The 26,217-nt window shown below is 36.8% G+C and overlaps 1 protein-coding gene across 3 annotated transcripts in view; it reads right to left on the bottom strand.

Annotated features, from left to right (window-relative positions):
- Positions 1–26,211, bottom strand: part of CAMSAP2 (calmodulin regulated spectrin associated protein family member 2) — an 87,050-nt gene extending 60,839 nt beyond the window's left edge. For all 3 annotated transcript variants that reach the window (XM_035891771.1, XM_009636196.2, XM_035891772.1), the window contains exons 1-2: positions 25,778–26,211; positions 13,554–13,813 (exon numbers count right to left, since the gene is read on the bottom strand). In XM_035891771.1, coding sequence (XP_035747664.1) covers positions 13,554–13,813; positions 25,778–25,916 — 399 coding nt within the window. In that variant the 5' untranslated portion in view covers positions 25,917–26,211. The remainder of the gene's footprint in view (positions 1–13,553; positions 13,814–25,777) is intronic.
- Between the last annotated feature and the right edge of the window lie 6 nt (positions 26,212–26,217).

The following is a 26,217-nucleotide window of genomic DNA, read 5'->3' as shown; positions in this document are numbered from 1 at the left end:
TATTGGGGTTGTCAGAGATTGATAATGCCCTTTGGATAATATAACTGAAGCACTTTCAGAAAGCATCTCCAAGCACTTGGCTCTGGTTATCTTTTGGCAACAAAAAGGAGGAAAGTGGAAAGAAGTTGCTCTATGACAATGAAGCTTTGTGGATTGATGGAATGCATGCTCTAGTCTGAGGAGTAACTTTACTTCTCCCACCAAACCATCTTTGTAAGTCTCATGAAAGACCCAGTTCCCATCCCGAGCCTTCTAATCTCTCCCATTTTTTCCTCAGACCTGTATCCTGAGGGCTGCCTTGAACTATTCTCAGTATGTGCTGGCTCAGGAAGGAAGCTCATCAAAGTCCATAGCTATCTGGTCTGTACTTCAGCCTTTCCTTTGGCAAAGGAGTCAATTTGGCTCACTCTCCTCTAGTCCAGCAGCCATCTCCAATATGCTTGTAAGAACTTGTACAGGAAAGAATTTGTAAAATAAATAACCAGCATAAGATCGATATAGACCATCCATAAGTGGAACAAAAGACAAAGAAAATATCATTTGACTAGGATTAAACTTGCAAATTCAGGGCTGGGAAAGGTACACAAGCAATGCAAAGAACATGAAATCAGCAGTGTATGCCTTCAGGAAAACTTAAAGGCATATCTAGTCAGTAGTTATACTGGAAGAATGGTGTTTTTTCAGATAAAGTAACTAGCAGAAAAAAAATAATCCAGAAGACTATAGTTTGAAGAAGCCAACAAAAGGGACGATACGGTCAAAACCTAATATATTTTAATATAATACAAAAACAGTCTTGGGTGATTTCACCTTTAATTTATTCGTCAAGATGGTAGCTAAGATGAATATTACGTAAAAATAACAATGAACCAAGAGCTTCATACAGGAAAAAGTGGCATAGCCAGCAGGAGACACATGCAGTTACCATCCCAGTGAATGTAATACCTTTTTAGAGGACAGTAAGTGTTGGCAGTCTGTTGTGCTGCTGTCCAAGGTTTCAGCCTTAAAAAGATGGCCAGCAGCTCATTTCTTTGAGGACACTTACTGTGTTTAAGGATAAGAAATAATGGCCAGAGAAACATCTCAATACTATTACAAGATACATAGTGACCTACAAGCTGGTACTAGTATCTTTCACTATTCTAGTTCTAATTCTGTCTTCTAAAAAGTATATTAACTATTGATAGCCTTTGGATTATTTGCAAGTCTGACGATTTAATGCATAACACACATCTTCGTCTTGGAGTCTAGAGCAAATAAGGAAAGAAAAAATATATTTCAAAAATTACAAAAGGATTTAAAGAGAAGCTCTCTGTACATATCGAGCTATTCTTTCTGTAACTAAGAACACTGGGGACGTTCTAAAAGACTAGAAGAAATTAAACAATGGATTTATTTTTTTTGAGTGTCAGACAATACAAATAATTTTAAGGCCCTATATCCTCCTTCTGATTTCATGCAAAATAATTTCAGAGTCAATCGGCTTGATTTATATTAAAAAAGATGATGCTAATTAAAACATGAACTTACAGAACATAAGCCACTTTTTAAATTCACTTATGAATGTAACTGAAAAACATAAGACTGTCATTATGAGTGCAAGATATTTAACTCTATACTAATACATTCTGATTAAATAGATTTTTTTAATGCTGGATATATTAAACACATTTATAATCTGGTCAACTGAGCTGAAAATGTGACTGAGCACAGAATCAGCAATGAACAGGTGCATTTTCCAAGACACACCGCAGGGATGAGTTATCAGCTTGCCATCTCTTACTATTTCTACCAATGGCTTGGAAGAAAAACTCATTGCTGATCAGGTTTGAAGAGAATGCAAAATTTGTGGGAAAGGTAGCCAAGGAGTAAGATGAATCAAAGGAGTGGAGCGATCAGTTCTCCCTCTAACTTTGTGAGGGTAAGAAAAGAATCAAATAAGCTGCACTGAAATGGAAGGTCCCACCTTAGCTGAAAATATGGAAGCTATAGTAATCAGAAAGGTACTATCTTCTCTAGTAAAGGAAAGGTTTAAAGTTGTTTGAGAAAAGGAACCTAAAATAATTGACGCTACAGCCATATGTATGATAAGAGCATAATTGTGTTTAAGTCATTAAGACATCAGATCTTGTTGGAACAAGCAAGGCTGCATTATCCTTCTCCCTCCCCCATAATCAGTACAAGCCAATAACACCAAGCCACATGTAGCCTGTTACATAAGTTCTCAGTTTCCCTGTGTTCTGGGAAAACAAGACAAATTATCTCTCAATGCCTAGAGGCACACGGGTATTATTTTAATTTTTTTTTGTTGACGGTTTTTTTTTCAGGATTGTTTTTTCCCCCCAAAGCTTTGACCTGGAAAAATAAGAATTTTCAGGCATATGCGTGTGCTGACTTAGAGAAAATACAATTCACTATGCTAACTAACAATAAAGTACAAAAAGTACTGGAGAGTACTTAGGGATATCGTAACACCTCAGAAGACACCGGAGTAATTTGACTGATGCCATTATTGTCTAATTACTATACTAAAACTGATAGCAAGTTCAGTAATTAAATTAATTGAGTAGGACTTTTAGCATCAGGATTTTCTTCTCTCTAGCAGTTCTTTGCTAGTGTCTATACATATTTCTTCATCAACTCCATCATTACCATGCTATTTTACTTCCCAATCACGTAAACTAAGTTTTCTCTGTATTTCTTCCTATTGCTGAAGAGAAACTAAAAGCAAGAGTTTGAATAATCTCATTCTTTGCAGGTACCTACCTATGAGATACATTTTACCATAAAAAAAAAAAAAAATCAGCAACACAGAAGTTAAGAGGCTCCCCTAACAAAATAATATACTGAATTACATTAGAATCTTTCTATGAGCAGTCACACCATTTTTTTTTTTAATCTCACAGACACAAACATGTCTTTACAGGGACCTTCTAATTATTATTAGACAGGTTTGGTTTTGCTTTTGGGAGTGGGGGATTTACAAAGAGGGGTAAGGGAAATAAATTAAAAAAAAAAAAAGAGTAAAACCTATTCAAAATTGTGAACTGAATTTTTCTTTTCTTCAATATTCTGTCCACCTGTTGTTTCTCTTTTATGTATTAGGATGTAACCCCACCTGATCCTGTATTTCACTTTTTTTTTTTTGCCCCCTTTCACAGAACATCAAAGGTGTTAATGCTACACACCACTTAAAAGTGAATTGAGCTCCCTACAAAAGCTGGCTGCCTTCACAAAACAATACCACAGAAACATACCACCCAGAATTACAGAATTTTTTCTGTGTAATAGACCAGGAAGCTTTTACAAATGTTTATTCCCTCACAGCACACCCCTAAAAAGAGATATCAAGCACAGGGTATTTTCCATCAAAGCATGTGTCACTAATATATGGTATATTCAGTTTCAAAAATATTCTTAATATGATAGAGAAAGAGAGTCAGAAAAAAGGTCTGTATTAACCTTTTGCATCAGGGTGGGAACACCTAAGTAAATCACTGATCAGCAGACATGATTTGAGGTTAGAGAGTATAACCACCTGAACATGAGCATACGATGAATGTCATGTTGCCACAAAAGAGGCAGCTGACATGCAGGTGTATGGCAGCTGCAGACTCCAGTTTACAAAAAAATGCACCAGCACCCATTGTGCCCTACCAACCTTGACAAGGTCCCACTTAGAATCCTGGGTACAGTTTTCAGCACCACCTGTCAAGAAAGATTGGCACCAAATGGAGGACATTTGGAATGAAGGTAAGGTTTGGGAAAGAAAGTGTGAGACACATTACCTGCATACATAAAAGGCTGCTACGAAAAGGAAGGGAATAAACTGTTCTTCATGTTCATAGTAAACGCAGTGCAAAATAAGGCACTGATACTGCAGAAAAGATTTAAGAAAGAAATTTTTAAAAAGAGGAAACCTTCTGACAGTAGGGTTCTTCTGACTGCAGGCATGGCAAAATAAAGCCCATGTTGACCCCAAACCCCAGAAATTAATTTATAAATTGTAGGTCAGCAGGCCAGTGTCTGTAAAAAGGGGGTAAGGTAATACAACTTCTGTAACTAAACCTCTCAACAAATGCTGTTGATAATACAGATGGCATTTTCTAGCTGTTTTTGACAGCACTTAATTGGTAACCACCACTGCATTAGGTTTATTGCCTAAATGCCACTGTGATATTTCCTTCAAAATATATTGGTATCCTTTAATAATACAACAGATACCTCAATTTCATATTTAAGAAACGTAAGTGTCCATATATGAGATTTGTTATTACATACCATATACATTTAATAATGACATCATGTAAAATTAATCTGACCGACCATGGCATGCTTACCCAACATCCACATATTCACTCTGTTTTTCTTGTAATTTTTCTTCTTTTAAAGCTCACAATTTTTAACCTGCCACTTCTTTATCAAACCAAACAGTTAAAAAATTTCAATATACACTTCACCTTGTATATACTTATTTCATTGACTGCTAGGTGTTCTAAATTGTGCTCCAAACAGCCAGCTTAAAGCTTATAAAGAGCTCTTGCCATTTCAACTTTTAAGAGATGTCATCAGTCTTGACAACTGACTGATATGGATCTCTAGCTACTGCTAGATGATTATATAAAATGTAACAGAGATAGCTTTTTGTAATCTTCTAAATATTATTAAGTTGTAGTACCTCTTTCTGATGTAGACATTGTTATTTGTCTGCTAGTCTTAGATTCATGGTTCGGGAAGGCAAAGAAATACACTATACTGGGAGATACCCTTCCTAATGACCTTCTGATGGATAGGGGAAAGCTGGAAATCTTCTACCTTTATAGCAGACAGTCAATTTGTTAAAGAGCACTATTACAGTCAATTTATAACTTTAATAGTTTAACAAGTTACCAGCTAATGTTTTAATACAAGTCTTAAATTGTTTTATTTACACAGGACTAATTCTACTGGATTTTGCTTTTGGCAATTCGGAGATAGATTTCTGCAAGGTAATAAAATTTCCTACCAGTTCACAGAAACCCCACCAGTTCATAGAAATGACTGAAGTGCACTGCTATATATTTTATTTCCTTAAGTGTCAAACAAAGACTAGACGTACTATGGAGACCTTACACCATTTTGCTCATTCAACTTCAGGAAAAAAACCCCAAACATAATGTTGTTAATTCCACAAGGTTTATAAGAACAAAGATTTTAATGTTATGATACATCTCCTGTGATGACAGAGCGTGCTCTCTGCCGATAAGTGCGGGCAGATTGCCAGGTTTACGTGTGCAGATTAACAAATGCCGATTAGCAGTGTTCTTTTGTACTGTATTGGAGCAGCTGCTGCATTATGGGGAGCACAAACTGTATTCCTTCAATCAGCGCAGTTTTGTCCCCTTGTTGCTGTGTGCATGTACCACACAGACCTGGTAGTGAAGCTCTCCTTATGTTTACACGACAGACCCATACCTCCTGCTAAAAGGGACTCACTGTTTCCCATAATAGGAAGAAAGCAGCGCTCTTAACCAAGTAACTCCCTGCTACAACCATGCAAGATTTTTAGCTTTCCCCTATCCAGCAGAAAGGTATTAAGAAAGATTTCTCTTAGCATATTTTAAATAAACTAACCGATGAAGAAATACCTTCTAGGTATTCTGTAAAATAATTCACAGATTCTTCTTTTTCTAAACAGCTGAGTTACTACACTCCAAAATATACTTAACCTAGCAGAAGTATGTTCCTAAACATTTATTTAAATAACCTTTTCACATAGTTAAAGAGATACAAAGAAAGTTCTCAGCAGCAAACCAACAGCCAAAACCTGAACCACACTACTTAACAGTGCTGTTGCAACAAGAACAAAATGTTCTTAAACTGTGTTTAACAAAATAGTATTTCTTTCAAGGTTAATGAAAATACTTCCTGACCTGTTTAGCAAGCACTTTCTACATGGTATCTGGCATTCTTCACAGACTTTAATTCATACCACCTTTCTTTCATAATTTATACCCCCTTTTAACTGTTTTTCCTCGTTGGGCTTCAGGAGTAGGTTTTTTTGGTCTGTTTTTCAGGTTTAGGGTTTGTTGTAGGTTTTTTTGTTTGTTTCTTTTTTTTTTTTTTCTTTTTTTTTTTTTTTTAATTAAACCACCCTCTTCACCTCCTTTTTTTCCCCTCCCCCTCCCTTCCCCCCAGGTTAACAGCAGCATAAGAAGGAACACTAAGAGTACAATCAGAAGCTCTTTGCTTCAAAACTTTAGACTGCTCAAGGCAGAATACCAACTATTTTTTTTCAGCCATCACAGCACTCTGTTTCCCAATTAGCAAGGAAGTGAACAAGACAGACAACAGTCAATAACAATGCACTACTTCATTTTCTCGTGAAAGGCATGAGGCTGGACTTTGGGAGGTACTACCTTCTCTTGAGGTACACGCTCACTTTATTTCCTGTCACCATTCCAACAGCACCAGTTTGGTTTACTTAGTACATTATGTATCTTGATTGGAAGATGTGCTGCAATATTCTCTCCTCATTTTAATAAAAGATTAAATGTGACTGCCACAATTTTACATTAAAATAAACATGAGATAATGTGCTGCTATTTCTGTACATTGCCTGCTACATTGATCTGGCAAAGGCAAATGTATGGCCCGTCCTATATAGATCAGGGATTTCACGGTAGTTCTGAGAACACGCTTTCAATGCAAAACAAGCAGCACAGTCTATTCAGTAGCTCTGAACAACTGAAATAAATCCTACAAGAGCTGTTAAAAAGAACAATCAGATTTTGTTATTTTCCATGCAGGGATTCTTAGTGATACAAACTTGAAATGCCAGCTACATTGCTAGAACCCTGAGTAAGACCAAAATCCTAAATATATTTTTGTACTGAAATTAAGGATGCAAGAAGAAAAGAAAACCACAAAATTGAAAAGTAAAGCTACAGAAATATAGAAGACTTCCAGTTTTCTTTTGTGGGGAGAGTTGCAAACATTAAAGCAAGCGGACAGGATCATTTTTTAGTGCTAGAGGTGCTGGAAAGGACCATCGAAGAATTCCTACTTTGTACTCTTCACAGTCTTAACTTTGGTATCAGTAGCTCTGCTGACTTCTGCATTAGTTGCCACACTTGGTGCACAAGTTGAGCAGACAACATTCCATGAAAACCCAAAGGATGTTGCAGAGGACTTTGTGGTTACCTAAGTCTTCCACAAATTTCTGATACAGATATCTACATTATCTTCCAGAGTTAATTCCTACCTTTAGTTGCAGACAGTCCTTGTTAAACAGATTTCAAAACTCATGCTCTAAGAATAAATATCTATATTCTCCCACAAGAGATCTTTCTAATAAATAATGGTCCTTTACAGCAAATGTGCTTTTCAGCTATTTGTAGGCTAAGATACATATGTAATAAAAGTAGGCACTGAACAATTGAATTATATAATTTTATTTCATCTGCAGTTTCTTTTGACTGGCTTGGAGAAACACAGAAGTAACTCAGTTTGACTGCAGCCAAGCTAATAATTTATAGTGTAAAAGAACGGCACTAGTAGCAAACAATCAAAGTTCAGTTTCAGAAAAGGAGCAGGCCTAGATTAAATATACTCTTCAGTCCCAGAAAATTACAGAAATAAAACAAACCCTAGTAAGACTCACACTGATAACCTAGATTTGTTTTACACATGCTAAAATCTAGACAAACACACTGTAGAACACATCCCAAGTCACTGCTGCTATTGACATGACACAGAAAAAAAAACATCTGCATACAAGACAAACAAGCAGCAGGCAAAACAAAATCCCCAGGTTATGAGTCAGCATAAGCTATGTGAAAAAAAATCTAACAGGACTCTAAGTTATAAGTTAAAATGGTAAGAGCTGAATAAACTTTATGAAGAGTTATAGCAGTTACTGTGACCAAAGTGTGAACTGGCACCGTGTGCTTGAGGGAGCTCGGTATCCACATTGCTTTACTATGTGTCAAACAGATGTTTGTGCAATGCTGACTAAAGTGAGATGGTACATCTGACACAAGATCAGCAAAAATACTGGAACACTTTTCAAGCAAATGAGAACCTTACAAGGAATGTGTGTGAAGAGAGGAGTCTGAAACCCAGCGTCTACAGCAGAAATAGAACAAAAAATATGGAACATCTAAAGATTACATTATCCCAGCCAATGCCACAGCTGACTGGTTCTATGAGGCACATTAGACTAAACTCATGTTCTGTTTCACCACTATATTTGCTTATTATTTTAATCTTCTGTGAAACATACTACTATGCAAGATGCTTAAATATCACAAGTCAGTTAATATTAGAACCTGGTGTTTTAACTAACAAATTATAGTATCTATGGGCTTAAGCCAAATAACTGCAAATTCTTTCTACGTGTCCTCATCTAACAAGTAATTCATGATAGCACAGGAATGGAAACTTGTTACATCATGCCTAAAACCAGAAATAAAATTCTTCAGGGCAGAAGCCGCATCTTATTTCTTTGTTCTACGAAGTGTTTAGTACACTTTGTTGCGTTACAGAGTTAAAGGAATTCTATAGCGTGAAAATGCAGAGGCTGCAGCATGTAGCTGCAAGCTAACTGGGTGAGCCACTGGAGTCCTTCGTCATGGATAAATACTCCTCTGATGAGAGGGACTGTCATTTCAAATTAATGCAGTCTGTCAGAGACACCAAAAATCTGGATTGTAGGATGAGTTAACCACTTATTGCCTGCTATCTTATCCAGTACAAAACCAGCACCATCAATCCCCCCTTCCTTCCACGTAAGTTTCGCGGGCTAACTTAGTAATTAGTACCGTGCAACAGAAAAGCAAAACCGGTGCAAAGGTGCCAGGAATCACCTCTACTCCCTTCTCAGGGGATTCACTTTGATCATCTCTACTCTAGTCCAGTGAAGTAAGTACCCCTTGGCAGGTGGGCTACTGTAGGTGCAATCCTAGAGCCTATCTTCCAGTTTAGCTGCTGAAAGAAATAAAGTTCGTGCTCCCCGACATGACTCCACAATGCAAAACAGAAGTGCAGTAACTGGGTGAAATATGGAGATCTGCCTCAAAAGCGCGCTCCTGATAGCTACTAAAAAGCTAATACAGGCACACCTAATTATACCTCAGTTATTGTCCAGATTCTCAAAACGCTACAGAGAGAATTATTGCCAGACTCCCTCACAGAAGACATCTTCAAGGAAGAAGGTAATTTGCAGCTAAATGGATAAACAATTTGGATGATAGCACATTACTTTTTATATTAAAAACCCATACACAGGAATTACATCTCGGAGTTAGGAAGGTAACAATTATAATCCTACCAGCTATTATGGACTTATTGCTGGGGTTTTGCTAGAGCCTCTCATTCCCTTTGCATCTTGGCTGACAGTTGTGGAATTGTATGGAGGATTTAAGTGCTGCTTGATTAATGACAATACTTTTCGAAAATAATTATACATGAGTGTAAGTTTAAGGTAGCTGCTCAGCTGGTTGACACTTTTCTGCAACAGTATTTCTCCAAATCAGAATTCAAATTTACATGAGTTATACTTTTTGATTGCATTATACTTAGTATGGTTTTTATATTTTCCCATGTTGAGAAGATGATACAAATGAGTATTTGAAAGTATAGCATATTTTCCTGGATATAGTATTTACATACAGGGTATTCACTAATCTTTTTCTAGCCACTAAATTTTAAGAAAATCTAAAACTGCCTTTTTTTTTTTCCCCAGAAACCTTGCAAAGAGTAACTTTTTTGTAAGTCAGAGGAAAATGCTCTATCGATATACAACAATAATGTAGCAGCGCCAAGATCATATGAATTTCAACCTGGAGAGTAATAATGTGGTATTTGGTTCTTTTGCTCCCCTACCAAAAATAAAGACAACAGGATGATTCTATCAAATAAGAATATTTAACAAAAATAAACATAGAATTAAGTTTTAATAGCTTGCAATACATGGAGAACAGAAATAGAGGTACCGCTGAATAGTTCAATAGTGTATCGCAAGATGCAATCTCTCAGAAACACAGCTTTACGAGTTCTTAAATCAGAACAAGCTTAAAGAATAACCTAGCATTCAATTTTACCAGAAAACCAAATATACGACATGTGAACAAACCAAACATGAGAAGCCTGTGCTGCTGTTATTCTGTGTTAATTTCCTAGTCCCATTCCACCAGAGGAAATTAATTTTTATATATACATAAACATATGTATGTATATACAGATATACACACATAAACACAAAAATTTGCAGCTTCTCAAATTAGATACTAATTCAGCCAAGTCAGTCATGACTAACAAGGAAACTACCATCTATCTTGACCCCAGTGCACGAATCTGTCTTGACCCCAGTGCACGAACAAACGCATCAGTTTCCTAGACTTTTCAAAGACTTTGATTTATAAAGTGCTTCCTAGAAAAAGTTTCAGTTATAGCTATCTAAGAAACAGAGAAGGCTAAAATTTTACATGCCTGCTTTAGCAAGTAGTCACACACAAAGTAAATCAACAATCACCACAGTCATCATGGAGTATAAGGAAATCCAAGTCTGTTGACTGCAGCTACGTGCATTATAGAGCACAAGTAAAATTAAAACATTTTGTACTCAAATCTCTTTCCATAGTTTCATGTTATAATATAACTCAGCATTTTCCAGCTTTAGAAACACAGTACATCTGAGCAGGTAACAATAAATGTCCTCTAACAAACACCAACATCTTTCCCCTATTTACAGGGAAGGAAGGCTAGCAAAGAGAAAGACTACCATACTATTTCCTATTAAATTACTCAAAATTAGATTGGACATAGGTTTAATACAATCTGGTCTACGAGAGGAATGTATGAGTTAATTACATATGCAAACTTTCAGTTCTACATAATTGAAAAAGAAAACACATTCCATGCTCTAAAACAGGATATACATCTTACTTTGTAAGACTTGTAGAAACTGTGACATATGGAACACTAGCAAAAGGTACTGGAAGACATCAAGGGGATAATTTCAAAACTCTGCCAATACTGCAACAGCCAGATTTGAAATCCTCTGCCAACTTTGCTAATTGTATAATAAGGAAAAAGGTTGAGAATTCCCAATTAAAATGTAGCGTTGCTGCTCGAACTTGCATAGGGATGTGAGCGTGGCATAACAAATTGAAACTCTTGGGCTCAGAATACTAGTATTGAGACTACAGTTTCACAGCCATTTCTTTGGTAGCAATTGTTTTAGACATGGCTGTCCTTCCACCTGAGCCAGTTGTGTTTCCACGCCAGTGTCCCCCCTCATTGTCATAGCCCAGCTGCTTGTGAACTAACTCAACAGCATCAATACACTCTTCTGTTGCTGGCTCTAGAGCAGGGACAAGTGACCTGAGAAGAGTAGGAACCTGGGGATGTCAACTCTTATGACACTGATGCTCAAATAACTACTTGCTGGACTATATCTAAACAACACAGGCACAAACACCCACTCAAGCACAGGGGAAATACAAAATTGCTATTGAAATGCATTTTTAGCAACATTAATTACTGCATTAAAGTCCAGCAAATCAGAGAATACTGGCACATTTTGTCAGCTGACAACTCCGAAAAGAAAAGCCTCTTACAACTACTCTAGAAAGAGATTAAATGACAAAAATCAAATGGGAAAAAACACAGGTCATAAATGCAAGTCAGTAACCTTATCTTCCTTCAGAGACAAGAATGGAATTAAGTTCTGTAAAAACAGGAACAGTCAGGAAGCTTGTTTCTTAACCTCTTAAATGCTTTGACTTCCACAAACATTATAAACACTTACCCCTAAACTACCCATGATTCTTGCAAGTGTGCTACAAATTTTGTATCACTTCAGTATGTCTTTTATTTGCTCTCCAGTTGCTTTTACTAAAAATGCCACTTGTTCTTTGCTGAGCTGTCCTTTTTAAAAAGGATATCAAGATCAAAACCAGAGATTAGCAAAATTTCAAGTTATCTGTATTCACTGATCACAGCTTAATCACAAGGAAAAAAGTGTCTTGGCTAGTTTTATTACTATTGTTGAAATATTTGTATTTTCATATCTTAAGCATTCTATGAGCAGGAAAGAATCTTCAAATAAAAAATAAAAACAAAGTGGATGTAAAGAATTTAGTCGTTATATCACAGTAACTGACTACTGCCACTTCTAAAAAACATTTGTGCAAACTAAAAGGCCTAATACATCTTGGCAATACTGTATGGAATAAATCATTAATTACTAATTAGCAGCTTTGATGTCACACCTGCAAAGCAACTTATCAGTTGATACCAACTGATCAAATATGATAGACTCTCTAGTCATGTTCTCCCAAATACTTGCTAGTCTTCTTACATGTTAGTAACAAGTTGCTAATAAGCTGTATTAGTTTTCACACACCTCCATTCTAGCAGCAGCTACAGGTCGCTGACCAGAAAAGCATCAAAGGACTTAAAATAGAGCAGTCAGCCAATTCCAGAGGGTAGATTCAAACAAAGACGACCCTGGGAAAACTAGACTGCAAAGTCTAGATTTAGCTAACAGATGACAACAAATGTACAGAAGTCCTTTCTCTATTAGACATTTTATTCCCTGTGTCCAATGTATTCTAATCCAAAACGACCAGATTGTGCCATAAGTATCTCCAAGTATAGTAGGAACATTAGTTCCATTTATATCACAGTAAAATTTGCTCTTGACTTCAAAGGAGCAAGCTTAAGTTCTGTATTAGAACAGGAAGTTGTCAACTCAACATCTGTAGACTCGTACTTTATGTTTATTTATCTACATCAAATATTAAACAATAAAAAGGTTAAAATAATTTTAAATTCTTCACTTGAAATATAGTTGAATCTTATTCTTATCATTCCGTCATTTTATAAACAACCTAGAAGAAAGGATTGGCCAGCTGTAGCCATCCTTTTTACAGACAATTTTGTTTTTTACTCAGCTCCAATCAAGGAAGACAATCCATGACTTAAGAGCTTAGTAATAGAATCATTCACGTGTTGAACTAATGTTTTAATTAGCACTTGTATAAACCAAAGGCATATTATTAAAAGTCTCCATGAAAGAATATACCACTGTTGTATGTTTTACACTGACTTAATATGTAACTAGTGACTATTGAATGTTATTAGGTTGAATTGCCTATGCCATCAAAACCTTTTTTTTTAAGCTTTAACCAAAGATTTCTGTAAGGAGGGACATTCCTCCCCATTTTCAAACCACTTTTCCAACACAGAAATATTCACTGACAGTCAGTACTGTAAAACTGAAATCAAAGTGATCATATTGTCACTGCTATATTTAACAATGTAACACTTCAAAAAAGTAGAATGATTGGTGTTTGCAAGCCTTAGTACAGAAGAAATACACCTTCACTGACAGCTACGAGGAGACAGAAAAAACAAACCAAAACAATCATAAGCCTCCCAGCAACAATTCCATTTAACTCTGGAGAAAAATACTCAACAAAATGATGCATGTTAAAAGATAGGCATGTAGTTATTGGGACTACACAGAAGAATTGAAGAAACATACCATAAAAGCTTTAAGCACTCACCATCTGAATTGGTTTTTTGCGAAGATCTCGTTCAGTCACCAACTTTTCTTGGTCAGTGACATAAAGGCCTTTTTGTGCCAGGGCTTGTATAACAGCATCGTGACCTAGAAGTGGTTTTGCAGCATCACTCTTGAGAATAAGGCTCCCAGCACGACAGTAGAGTTCTGCAGACAGCAGCAAGTTAACAACAGGTGGTTTAATATGCTCCTGGTCATACTGGTCTGTGTAAAATGGTTCTCGTAGTTCTTCTGGAACATTTTCTACAAAGACAAAAAAAAAAAAAAAAGGCATTAATCAGTATCAGAAAGGATAGAGATAGTATTAGGGTTTTTTTATATGTATGAACTCAAAATTATGTTAAAGAAAGCATGCTCAAGGGAAGGCCAGTGTCTTTACCAATCGTCATGGTATAAAACCCTATGGAAAATTGCATACCAATCTAACATTTGAACTATAAATAGAAACTTCAGAAAAATTCAAAAAGAGTTCCACACTGCAAAGGCCACACGAGAAGGTCAACCTGTGGTTTACAGCATCATTACTTGAAAATTTCTTGGCTTCTCCTAATACATGCCCAAACATTCTTACTTCCTTTGGCATAATATTATATAGGTCAGACATATAAAGGCAGAACAACGCCCATTTAAACACAAAACCCCTACAATAATAAAATGGAACATTGTATTTTTAGCACAGAATAATTTGAGACAAAAAGGGAAAGTTCCACTCAGCAGCCTTCTAGGTTCATATACGCAAGAGAAATTTGATTACTATACTACCTATTTCAAAGGTCATACATCACGGAATTATGACAATCCAGCTGTTTAGCATAAAAACATGGGTGTTTTACTGGAATTCAAAGAATGGAAAAAGAGGAAAAAAATTATCAATTTCCTTCTGACAAAATATTGAATTCTTACTTGCATATTTGTGTTACTGACTTCCCTTAAAATTGTCACCTTCCTCCTTTTTCAATGAACTGTCTTAGCACCCACAGAAAGCTATGCACGATTTTGTCAAGTTTATGCTGAGATTTTAACCCCAAAATTCGCATTGCAAGACAATCTAACAGTTTTTCCAAATACTTTACACAACACAATACAGGCAGACTATATTTATAATTGTCTACCAGAAAACGAATAATTATAAATTAATTAAATACAGTACTAGATCAAATGAAATTAAATCACCAGTGAAGTGGAAAATAACTTAAGACATGGTTTCAGACTTCACCTTTCTAGGCATACACACCACAAGATGCTCCATTTTCCCCATGTAAGAATTTCACTCTCCTTTGTTATAAAATTGGTTAAGCCAACAGCACTTATGGGATAAAGAGCATGTGATTCTTTTCCTTAGCCCAAATGGAAAAGCCTATTTAATTGCTACAAGGAAAAAAGTGCGTAGGAAAACAGTGATGCAACTCTAGGTTCCTATCCCCTTTGCCTTCAGCTGGATAAATGGATAAACAGACAAGGTTTGAAGCAGAGGGTGGAGTAAACAGCCCAATGCGGTTGGAGCAGGAGCGAGAGAAAAACCAGAACATGCTATCACAAGATAATGACAGATTATCTTCTTCCTCATACATATTCTATTGCAGTTCATGTGCTTCCATTATGGGCTTTGAAAGAAGAGCTAGCTGCCTTCTAGCTGTGAAAGAAGATAGGCATTATAGAGTGCAAAAAGGGCAAGAAATATTAACACATACTTTCTTAAACGTCATAAGGATGGTAAAAAAAGGATAAGATACTGCTTCTTATTTGCCAATTCAGAGTATCAAGGGGAAGAGAAGTATAGTTTATAATTTGCTTAAACCAGGAGCCTAAATTTGGCTAGGAAGCTGACAGTTCTGCTTCAGAATACAGATCAAAACATACTGTCAGCAAAACTGATTTGCCCTTTAAAATACAAGCCTAATGCCGAACAACATTACTTTTTTTACAAGATAAAAAAAAAAACCTACTAACAGAAAAAATCTACCAGTGTCAGGCTTCTGTGTCAACCTTCTCTTGCCACTTCCCAGCTTCACTTACTGACTCTATAGGACCTACAGCCATCCAATACTATAAAAACCACTTACAATTAAAGAACTCCATGAACTGCTAGGTACCTGCTTCCCTAGGTATTATTTCCACCTATCTCAATTCTACCTGTCCTTCTTCTTTTCCCTATTTGTCCAGATGTTATTTAAATATTAAGCCCATTATTTCTAAAGTCCCTCATAATCCATCTTCACCTTAGAATCAGGAGCTCAACTCTCATCATGACTTTATCCACTATAATTCCAAATGCCAACTTTTAAAACATCTTCATGCTATTTCCTCAAGCTAGAGAGCATTAGAAAACATTTTTTGTAAGTATCTCACAATGCACAGGCAGCAGATTTTGCCGTTTTTGAAAACAAAACAAAAACACCAAAAAAAACCCCCAATACCCAAAAAAACCAACCAAAACAAAACCCACACACCCTTTTTGAATCACATAGGAAGTTAGATGGGGCAGGGGGCAACAGGGCACAAAAGGCAAAGCCATTTGTAATTTCTTAGACCACCTAAAAAAGCCTCAATTCCTATATAAAAAATAGCTCTTGAGGCAGCAGCAGTTATCTATGCACAAACATAAGTCACATAACCTGTGTTTTAGACTCGCTGAAGACAATGACAGATTTCAAGTCTGAAAATTAGAGCCAGAAAAGAATTCCAAAGACAGGAAATAACAAACCCATCGCCTGGGTAATTTCTGATCTTCTGTATCACCAAAACAAACCCTAAAGTGGCAAGATAAGATACAACAAATGCATTTATTATGAAAGAATTATATCCACTACTGGGGTTTCTTAATAAAAAACCTCAATAGACTAAAAAAAAAATAAAATAAGATTATAACTATGGAAGGAAAACAGAATTATTTATAAAGGATGTTTCTGCTTCTGAAAAACACAGCAAAAGACAAAACGTATACTATTTCTTTTACTTCATTGGTGTCCAAGAAAATAAATCTGGAATAGAAACTTATTGCTGTTCATAAAAATAAAACCAGAAAATAAATTTATTGGAGAAACAGAAGACAGAAACAAGGGGCTAGGAAGAGAAACTGTGACTACAGACATATTCTGAATGTATAAAAACAAAGCATGTGAAAGCACACAAACAAGGAATCCCTGCTGCAACAAGATCAGAAGCTTCACAAAAATTCCTGTCAGAGTTCCCTTTGCACAGACAGAAACACGTGCACTTTTCCCCATTTATAACGTGTATCAAACTGTTCTCATTTTTGTTATACTTAAAAAAAAAAAAACAGGGGCACAGCAGCTAGACATAGAGGAAACTCTTCCTGTTGCTGATCTCAAAGCAACAGCCCTTCCAGAATCCGCACGCATTGCCTCTGCAGTCCTGTGGAGAGGAATTTCAAGGCTGCATCCAGTTCTCAGCAGATTACCAGAACAACCAACAGGGTCAAATCCTTTATTAACAATTCCATCAAGATCGGATATTGTTAAACAGCTCTGTTAGGCACAGAAGAATCTTAACACTAATTCCCAGTATGTACATTTTACCCATCCCGTTCCTTCACCCAGCTCACAAGATTCTTTCTCAAGATTAAACTCTGAAGCAAATGAACAGTTTTAACATAAAATACCTTGTTGCACATACTGCCGTGAAGTATCATTTGACTTTGAAATTTGTGGCGAAGTACAACAATTATATTAGAGAGATATATTGGGGACACTGAGTTTAGGGAGTTGAGCACGTGAAATACGGATGAGACCAAGAGAATTGGGTGTATTTCTGCTGGAGAGGCGGTGGGAGGATCTAACCATGCTTTTCCAGCACCCAATGGGCTGGTTTCAGAAAGGTGGACTTGGACTGTGCAGTGAAGTGACAGAAGGCAGTGGTCACGAGCTGCCACGAGGGAAATTTCAGCTGGATATAAGTAAAAAAAATTCTTCACAGCAAGAGCAGCAGAGCACAGACAGGTTGCCAGGGGACCTGGCTTCAAAACCACCATCCACAGGGACTTTCAAAACTTGAATGCACAAGGCCTTGAGAAACCTAACTTTGAAGCCAGCTCTTCTTGGAGCAGGAGGTTAAACTAGATCTCTAGTGACTGCTTTCACCCTATTTTTTACCTAAAATTGTCAACAGGACCACAGGTTTCAATTCTGGAAATCTTTTCCTAGTATGGGTTTAGAAAAAAATATTGACATTTTGAATTTTGTAAATACTGAACTGTGAAGAGAAGCTAACTTACAAGCTCAACACACAGGGAAAAGAACAAAAAGGAAATATCCCATTAGCCCAAAACAATAATATAAATTTAAGAATCAGGCTAACTTTAAAACAGTATTCAACATTATCTTCAGGTAATTCTTCCATGAATTATAATGGACTCAGAAGTCCTGCAGATGCTCTCTTTAGGGAAGAAAAAAAAAAAAGTACTTATTCCAAGCTTTAAAGCAAACAAGGGATTATTATTTCTCCCCACCATGAGATAGAATTGTAACTTAACTTTCCATTTAAACAGAACCGATTTAAAGGGAAGGAATCATCTAAAAATAATTCATGGCTACCACACTTGAATTTACCTTTAAAAGCTGTTTTATAAACAAAACTGTCAGCTTAGGTAAGTGTGAATTACTCCTTGGATGACAGTTCAAATTTCTCCTTTGGAAAAATTACTTGTATTAATGTGAAAAGTCTACAGTTTCTTTAAAAACAACCTGGTTTTTTGTAAAGTTTCCAGACTTCCACATCAATGAATACAATCCTTTGAGTGACACAACTACTGAGTTTTTCAAGTTTATAAGAGTGAACGGTTCCAGATTTATGAATGTTTGCATCAAAGAAGTCCAAAAGCTTAGAAGTCTTTGTCAACAAGGTCTGATCTCATTTTTTATTCCTGAGGATAATATAAACAAGTTAAAATATTTTACCATGTGCTTTCTAATTAAAATATACATCATTCTTGGGAGCCACAAGGCCACTAAGCCTCAGCCTAGAAAACTTCCATCTCTACAGGTTACTGATGTCAATCAACAAAGACATTAAGAAAAAAACCTATTAGTAGAAGACTTTGAAATTTAATACAGAATTATCTCATGAAAATTCTGACTAATACCTTTAACCACTTGCTAGTGCAAACCAGTAGATGAATTTACACCACATCTTAATGGAGTCAATTACTGGACGGTTTTCTGCAGGACAGCAAGGGTATGCTTTTGCCATAAGGTAACAGTGTTAAGTTACTTCATTCAGACTCCCACTTGCCAATGAGGATTCTGGTGCCACATTTGCCATTTGGGTATAAGAGAGTGGAGCTTGCATGGAAGTCAAGAGTCTGAGGACTGAGAACAGGTCAGAGAAGCATGATTTATATTATTTTGCTTTCGATCAATTTTTGTAGTTGCCTCAGTAGAAGAGGGAGACATTTCAATTTGCTGTTTTATTTTTGAGGCACCTTCAAGGACTCTGGTGATTACTCCAGTTCTAAGATTTACAGCAGGTTAGTAATCCATGGATCAAACTGATGCTACTGAAAAAGGAAATATATGAAACAAGACTTTTAATCAGGAAGCGGAAAACAGAATGAGACAGTTGATACTAAAAAAGAATTTTTACTTTTTCTTTTGTTGAATCAGCCTGCCACTTATATTGCTCTTGGCAGTAGGAGTACTTCTGCCTAGGTGCAAGTATCTAAAAGATCAACCTCCTATAAATTTATGGCAGACTGAATTTCAGTATCACAATTCTTAACTTTGTCCACTTAACTGAACAGAACTTGAGAGATTCTTTACCATCACAGTACTGCAGATAAACAGACCCTACCCTCCTGCCTCTAGATGCCTCAAAACCAGACCACTATCCACTACTTTGACAGCAGTTCTGTATTTATAATGGATTCCTTATTTAAAAAAAAAAAAAATTCCAAAAACCAAAACCCCGAAACATCCAAGGAAAAAATACACACAGGTTCTACCTTTAATAGCCCACCCAGACTTCAGTTATTTTTTGAACACTGAGAATCACATAAAAAATGCTCTACTCTGTCACATTAATTGTCTATGCTGTCCAATATTCTGTCTTCAGTAGCACAACTGGAAGCGCTACTCACAAAGCATATGGAATTTGTCTGGTAGGGGCACTTCCTATTAAAATGGGGGAGATAACATCTACTTTACTAAAACCTGCATATTGATTCAGGTTTTGATAAACAAAAAAATGACTTAGAATTAAGCCTGGCAATAAAGGGATCAACTCTTATTAGCATAAGTGCCTTCAGAACTTATTTTTGGGAAAGGCAAGGTATGAGAAATATGAAGATAACAGTATAGTTATAATCCCATCTCACTCAGTTAAAACCCTGACAGCTGTTATAGTCAAGATATGATTTAAATAGCCCATGGAATAGGGCAAAAGCTTGTTTCAGAAATTTAGAGGGAAACGCTTCTTGAACCAAAGAAAACTTTTTGCCAATCACAACTAAATAGACATGATCTGACACATCTGCTTTGGTGTCTGGCTTACAGGTTCTCTTAGTTTAAGACTGCTTCTAACTGAAAAAAGAAAACACAGAGGAAACAGCTAGAACTATACAATTCTTAGATTAGGCAAATAGATTTCAAATGCTATATTTCAACTCTGTAGCAAAAAGGTTTATTACTATCACCTGATCCAGTAATAACATACTGTCCAAGGGAAAAAAAAGGGGGGAGGATGGGGAAGAGAAGAACTCAATTTATTTTTCTTGAAAAGTCTTACAGGTTTTTCTCCTTTAATCCCAGCCCCATTTTCCCGAATGATTAGCAAAAACATTCATTCAGAGCCCTGGTTTACCAAAGCAAGTATTTAAAAGTTATTGATTTCAGGAGTGGAATTGTATCCAGTTTTGCTCAATAAAATCCACCAGCTAGCTGTTGAAACGAAATTATATAATCTCTCATATTGGAAAGGTGGTAAATTCCTGATTAACAGCATATAAACACTCTTCAATTTCAAATGAGAGCCACCTTTAAACATGGAGTCACTAAATTAACCCAACAGATTACCCTAAATCATGGGAGGAGTGGGAGGAATTTAAAATATATCTGCAGTAGTAACTGCAATTATGGTTAAAAAAACATAAAAGAGAAACCAGGTGTAGGTAGAAGAAATATATTTCATCTCATCACCTGACATAGGTGAGCCTTTGGCTAGTCTCTTTGTCAGATCTATTACATTCTGCAGACAGGCACTTCAGTTGTAAAAACAAATAGGCTCAGAATTGGCTCAATGACATGAAGTCACTGAAAGAACAGATTATAAACTACCCCATTTGACATCTATCCTGTAGGAAGAATCCTGACAACTGTTAACTTGCTAATTCACCTTCACGCTTTGGTACATGTATAGTCTACAACCTCAGATGACTGCCAAACCTAATAGATCCAGAAGCTCATACAATTTTATTTATTTACTTTTTAAAAGTAACGTATAGTCAAACCATGTTTTCTACAGAAAGGAGTGATACAGTCAACTTCTCTAAGTAGATCTTCTCAATAGATCATTAGTCCAATCAACTGATTTTTGTAGGATTGACCAAAGTATCAATTTGTCAGGAACTATTTTAGAGAGGTGATGGAAAGGAATCTTTTTAATAAGATTTTTTTTCCTTACAAGAAAGTCAAACATTTGCTTTTATAGTCCAAACTCTTGTGCAAGTTTTTGCTAGCTGCCATACTGAGTAAAAGTAAAGAAATTAGGCCTGCTAGGAAAAGATTAAAAGATGTTCTGGCCTGCAGCACCCAACATAACACGAGAGTATTTAGTTAAAACTTGTTTCTGTCAGATGCACAATGTTCATTTCCTCCCTTCATGGTTCTACTGGCAACATCTGCAAACAGCTGTAAGTAGCTGCATATGAATTCTGAAAATATTAATCAGGAGAAAGCTGTTTAAGTTTCTTGGGTAATGTTTAGTTGCAGATGATGCAATTTGTAATTTATTGCTTTAGACACCTATAAAAGATAAATTTAACGCAGGTGGATGTATTATTTTATTTTGACTGCAGAAAACACAAATACATTTAGGACAAGTACTCAGACTTGCGTAGCTTTTATTTAGTTTTTAGTTTATTCCTGTCAAAAAACCTTCTCATGTTAAACCAGTGAAATTTATTACTGTAGCAGGATAATACGTTGTATGGATAGTAGAACAGCAAGAGATTTGCCTTGACTTTAAAATTGTTCCCATAATTTTCTCAGAATCACACATGTCAGAGATAGTCTTAACTTAGTGACTAAAAATTGGATGCAAAGCTGTCTGAAAAACAACTTTCCCAGAGTACTCAGAGGTTCCCCATCAAATGGGAAGAACACATACTTCAAGGTTCAAGAGTTAGTGTTTTTACTCATACTAGCTCAGGTTCTAGAGAAGCCATTCCAAGCTACAAAGGGTTTGAAAGCATTTTTGAGGACAAAATTATAATCCAAGATGATTTTGGTAAGTGGAAGGAGGGGTTTGAAAATAGGATGCAGTTATATAAGTATAGCTGCAAAGCAGGAACCTACAACTGTACAATTACAAGATGGGAACAACTGAGTAGGCAGCAGTTCTGCAGAGGAAGATATGGAGCTACAGTGAATCACAGACTGAATGAGTCAACAATTCTAGGCTGATGCAAAAATGACAAACATGATATTCTAGTGAATAAATGACAGTATTATAGGTTGGAAAGATGAAGTAATTTTTCAGATCTACCCTGTACTGGTAAGGGTTTAGCTGGACCATTAGATCTAGATTCAAGTACAGAATTCCTGCAAAATTGACCACAGAAAAAGATACAAGGAAAAAAACAACAAAAAAGCCCAATCCAAAAAAACCAAAACAAAGAGTCAAAAAAGCTTGACTTACAAAAATGAAGCTGAATAAAGTCTGTTTTGTCTAAACAGCAGAACATTATGTGGAAGGTGTTAAAAAGCAGTAATGCACCCACCATTCACACATTCACCAGGAAGAAGACAAGTAATGGAGTTACAGTGTAGCAAAAGGCATCAAGATTATTTTGCTGTTGTAACAGCTAGAGATAAGTAAGGATTCAAATTGACTAGCAGACATACCGTGGAATCTCTATAATTACAGATTTTCAAAAAAACGGGTAAACAAACATCTGTCAGGAGCAATGTATATTTAGCTCAGCCTGCCTTTAGGATGGCAGATGGATAACAAATTTTCCAGCCACATTTTTTATGACTATAGTAGAGTGAGAAGACAAAAGCTTCACACTTCAAAATAATGAAATCCAGTTCTGTTGTTTTAGAAAGAAAAAGGACAGAGTAACACGACATCAAGACCTTTTTTAAAATTACTCCTATGAAGTAGGTCTCATTATACTTTTAAATCAAAGCATATAATACCAATACAATTCAACCACTTCTTTGGAAAACAGGTTTTCTATGTTGAAATGGTTAACTCCCAGCATTCGGAGTTAATGCTGAAATTTAGTGTTTGCAGATTTAATTTATAAAGTCAAACATTCCCACCTTCATTCTTCACACTTTTTGTTATTTCTTCCCCCCCACCCCCCCTTCAGTTACTGTAAGTTGTGTCACTTAAATTATTTGGTTATTACAAAGCATTTCACCTGACCTGTCCTAACACCAATACATTTTCTCACAGCAAAACACCAAGGCACAAAACCCTATGCTCTCTCAAACGCTTAATATAAATGCTGTCTTCAATTAGCATTTCTTAAAAAAATTCTTTATACAAGAAGCCTTCAACATGACTTAGTTTATTTTTACTCTCATAAGACACCTTACTAGCAAGACAACTTACTTGACTTGCCTGTGTTGTGGGCCAGACACTATTCTTGCAGCTTCACTGAGGACAAGAGCAATATACAATTGGTCTCTCAATTTTTACATGCAGATTATGAATCATCAAACACCAAAAGTCACTATTAAATGTTAATGAACCATACCTATTTCAAAGGGTTTTTTTAACAGAGAATTCTCTTCACACCTAGCCAATCTGTATCCACAATTTTGACTGTATTAAAATATGCTTTAAAGAATGTGAAACATGTCCCCTGAAAGATGTGCCCATTTGTATATATAAAGATTTTAATTTCTTCAATGGATACATGATTGCAACAACTTACACTTTTCATTAATCAAAATGAACAGCACTAATTTATTTCAGAGAGGGTGGGGAAAAATCCTTCACTTCCCCTGCCCACTTAAGGAATTCCAACATTTCAGGGATTAAAAAAAAAATAAAATGTGGCATCCAAAACCACACTACTCATCCTTTACAACTCCTTTGTACAAATGTATATACCAATAGAAGACATGACTGAGGTTGTGATCTACTCCAAAGAATGAAAACAAATAATATAACAAACCCAAACTTCCTTCCTTCTTGGAAAAGGTGAAGGTCAGTTCTTCTTTTTCGCTCCCAGTATAAAGGAAGCGTTTGTATTGTAGACATGCAAGTCGTGTATGCTGTTTTTCCCTACTTCAGCCACAAACTCTTCTTCGAGGCTACTAGTGATACTAACCTAGTGGAAGAACTGCAAGATCAGAAACACTACAATTGTGTATGTACCTCTCCTCCTCCTCCTCCATTATGGCAGTATTTAGAGGGCAGATGGAGCTTTATCTCCTGTAATCATATTTCATTTGTGCATCTCAGAACAACCCCAGTAATGAAGAGAAAGAGTAATTTGGTTTGGATCACACGTTCTATAGAAAAGTAGCAGAAAAGTACCCTGCTAGTTGCATTACACATCCAATAGAAACTCAACCAATATAAACCAAGACATTTCAACCACAGGCTGAGAATTTGTCAAACTCCAGCAGAAAAAGGTTTTCAGGTTAGAATGCTGGGTTATATAAATTGCACAAGCACTGTATACCCAGAATCCCATCAGTAGAGCCTATAGAACCAAGCTGCCTAAAAAGATAATGATCTCTGAAACTGTTGAATCAAGTACTTTCAAGAATTTTCACTACTACTATTTTACCTCTCATGTCTGCATAGCTAATCAAGCCATATATAAAAATATTATGTACTTGCCCAGATTTCTCAAAGGAAAGTATGCAGAGTTTATCAACAAAAGTTTACATGGAAACAGTATTTTGATTTTTTTTCTGAAGTGATGAACATGCACTTTATTTCAGCAACTACTGACCTTACTGAAATTTCACTAAGTTCAACCACTTTGAAAGTAGCATTTTGGAAGCACCACGTCAAATATCATCAGTTCCCAGGGGCATCATAAAGGTACACCTTTCACCCTGTTGAAATATGTAACAATGCTCTGGCCCTAAGTGAAAAAGGTGCAAAATTCCAGGAGGAACCCTTTCCTGCTATTCTACAAAGAATAGGGGTAAAAATATTGACTGTTAATATCTAACTCACATTTCAGAGAAAAACCCTATTTTTAATCCACAGAAAATTAAGTGATTAATACACTGCAGTTACGCTAAAAAAAAAAAAAGCTTAGTATATTTTCAAAATGCTTCCCTCAGAAGACCTCTGCAAGTCTGGTATTCCTCAAGGCCCAACAATATTTCAGGCATAGAATAATAGGCCTGGTATTCCTCAAGGCCCAGGCTTTCGGAGGCATTACAATCAATTCCATTTACGCTTACAGACAGGAGAGCTTTCTGTATTGTGCAGGCCCAAACTGGCATTAAACGCCCTTTTTCCTGAAAGCCTTCTTACTGCTTAACCACTCAAATGGCTACAGGCTACTGTCATACATGTCAAAACTAACAGCACACAACCATTTCCATTGCTAGCCCCCCCAGTTCAGCTCTCCTAACAACGTTCGGAAAATTTTCGAGACAACAGACAAACATGGATTGCTGACGTTTTTTTCTCATTCTAGAAGTATGACCCGGCGAACAAACAGAACGCAATTTACAGAGTTAGATTCCTCAAATACAATTCGTATTGGCTCTAACACACAAAAATTACTCCCTAATGGAAACAATGGTACGATTACAAAAAATTACAGGTAATGAAAGAAAACCCAAAGAAACAAACAAACAAAAAAAAACCCCCACAAGGTGTAAGGGGACTTAGAGAGAACAGACCCAAACCATTTCCTACGCACCTCCTACACCCCCCCACCCCACCCCCCCTTCCCAGCTCCTCAGGGAAGGGCTCGCACGTCCTCAAGAGCGAAGCAACCGAGCAGGAACCAGCATCAAAGCAAGGGAAGAAGACGACGCCACCTACCTGTCCCAAAGGCTTTGGCCACCAGCCAGGAGAGATTACAGGCGATTTTCGCTCGGGAGAAATCATAATGGTCAAAAGGTTTGATGGCAGGAACGATGAAAGTCTTCCTCATCTCCTTAGCGTCTGCGGCATCCCCCATCTTCTCACAGGACCCCTGGCAATTCGGAACTTACATGGCTCTTCCTCCTCCTCCCGCGCCCGGGAGAGACGTCTGTAAATACGCCGGCAGCAGCTGAGGGCAGCGCCGAACCCAGCTGTCCGTAAAGGGCTAACGCCGCCTCCCGCCTTCCTCTGCACAGGAATGTGGCAGAGCCCGAGTGTCCTCTTCTTCCTCCTCCTCCTCCTCGCTCTTTGTCTCAATTCACTCACGCCGCCGCCCTCCACCCTCCGAAAAACGGCCCCCGGCGGCCCCAGCCCCCCCTTCCCCGGGGAGACCCTCC

The sequence above is a fragment of the Egretta garzetta genome, unplaced genomic scaffold (assembly GCF_000687185.1).
Source record: "Egretta garzetta isolate BGI_Z169 unplaced genomic scaffold, ASM68718v1 scaffold163, whole genome shotgun sequence".
Lineage (NCBI taxonomy): Eukaryota > Metazoa > Chordata > Aves > Pelecaniformes > Ardeidae > Egretta > Egretta garzetta.
Note: the sequence above shows the minus strand (reverse complement) of the source record. Positions and strands in the feature narration are given on the sequence as shown.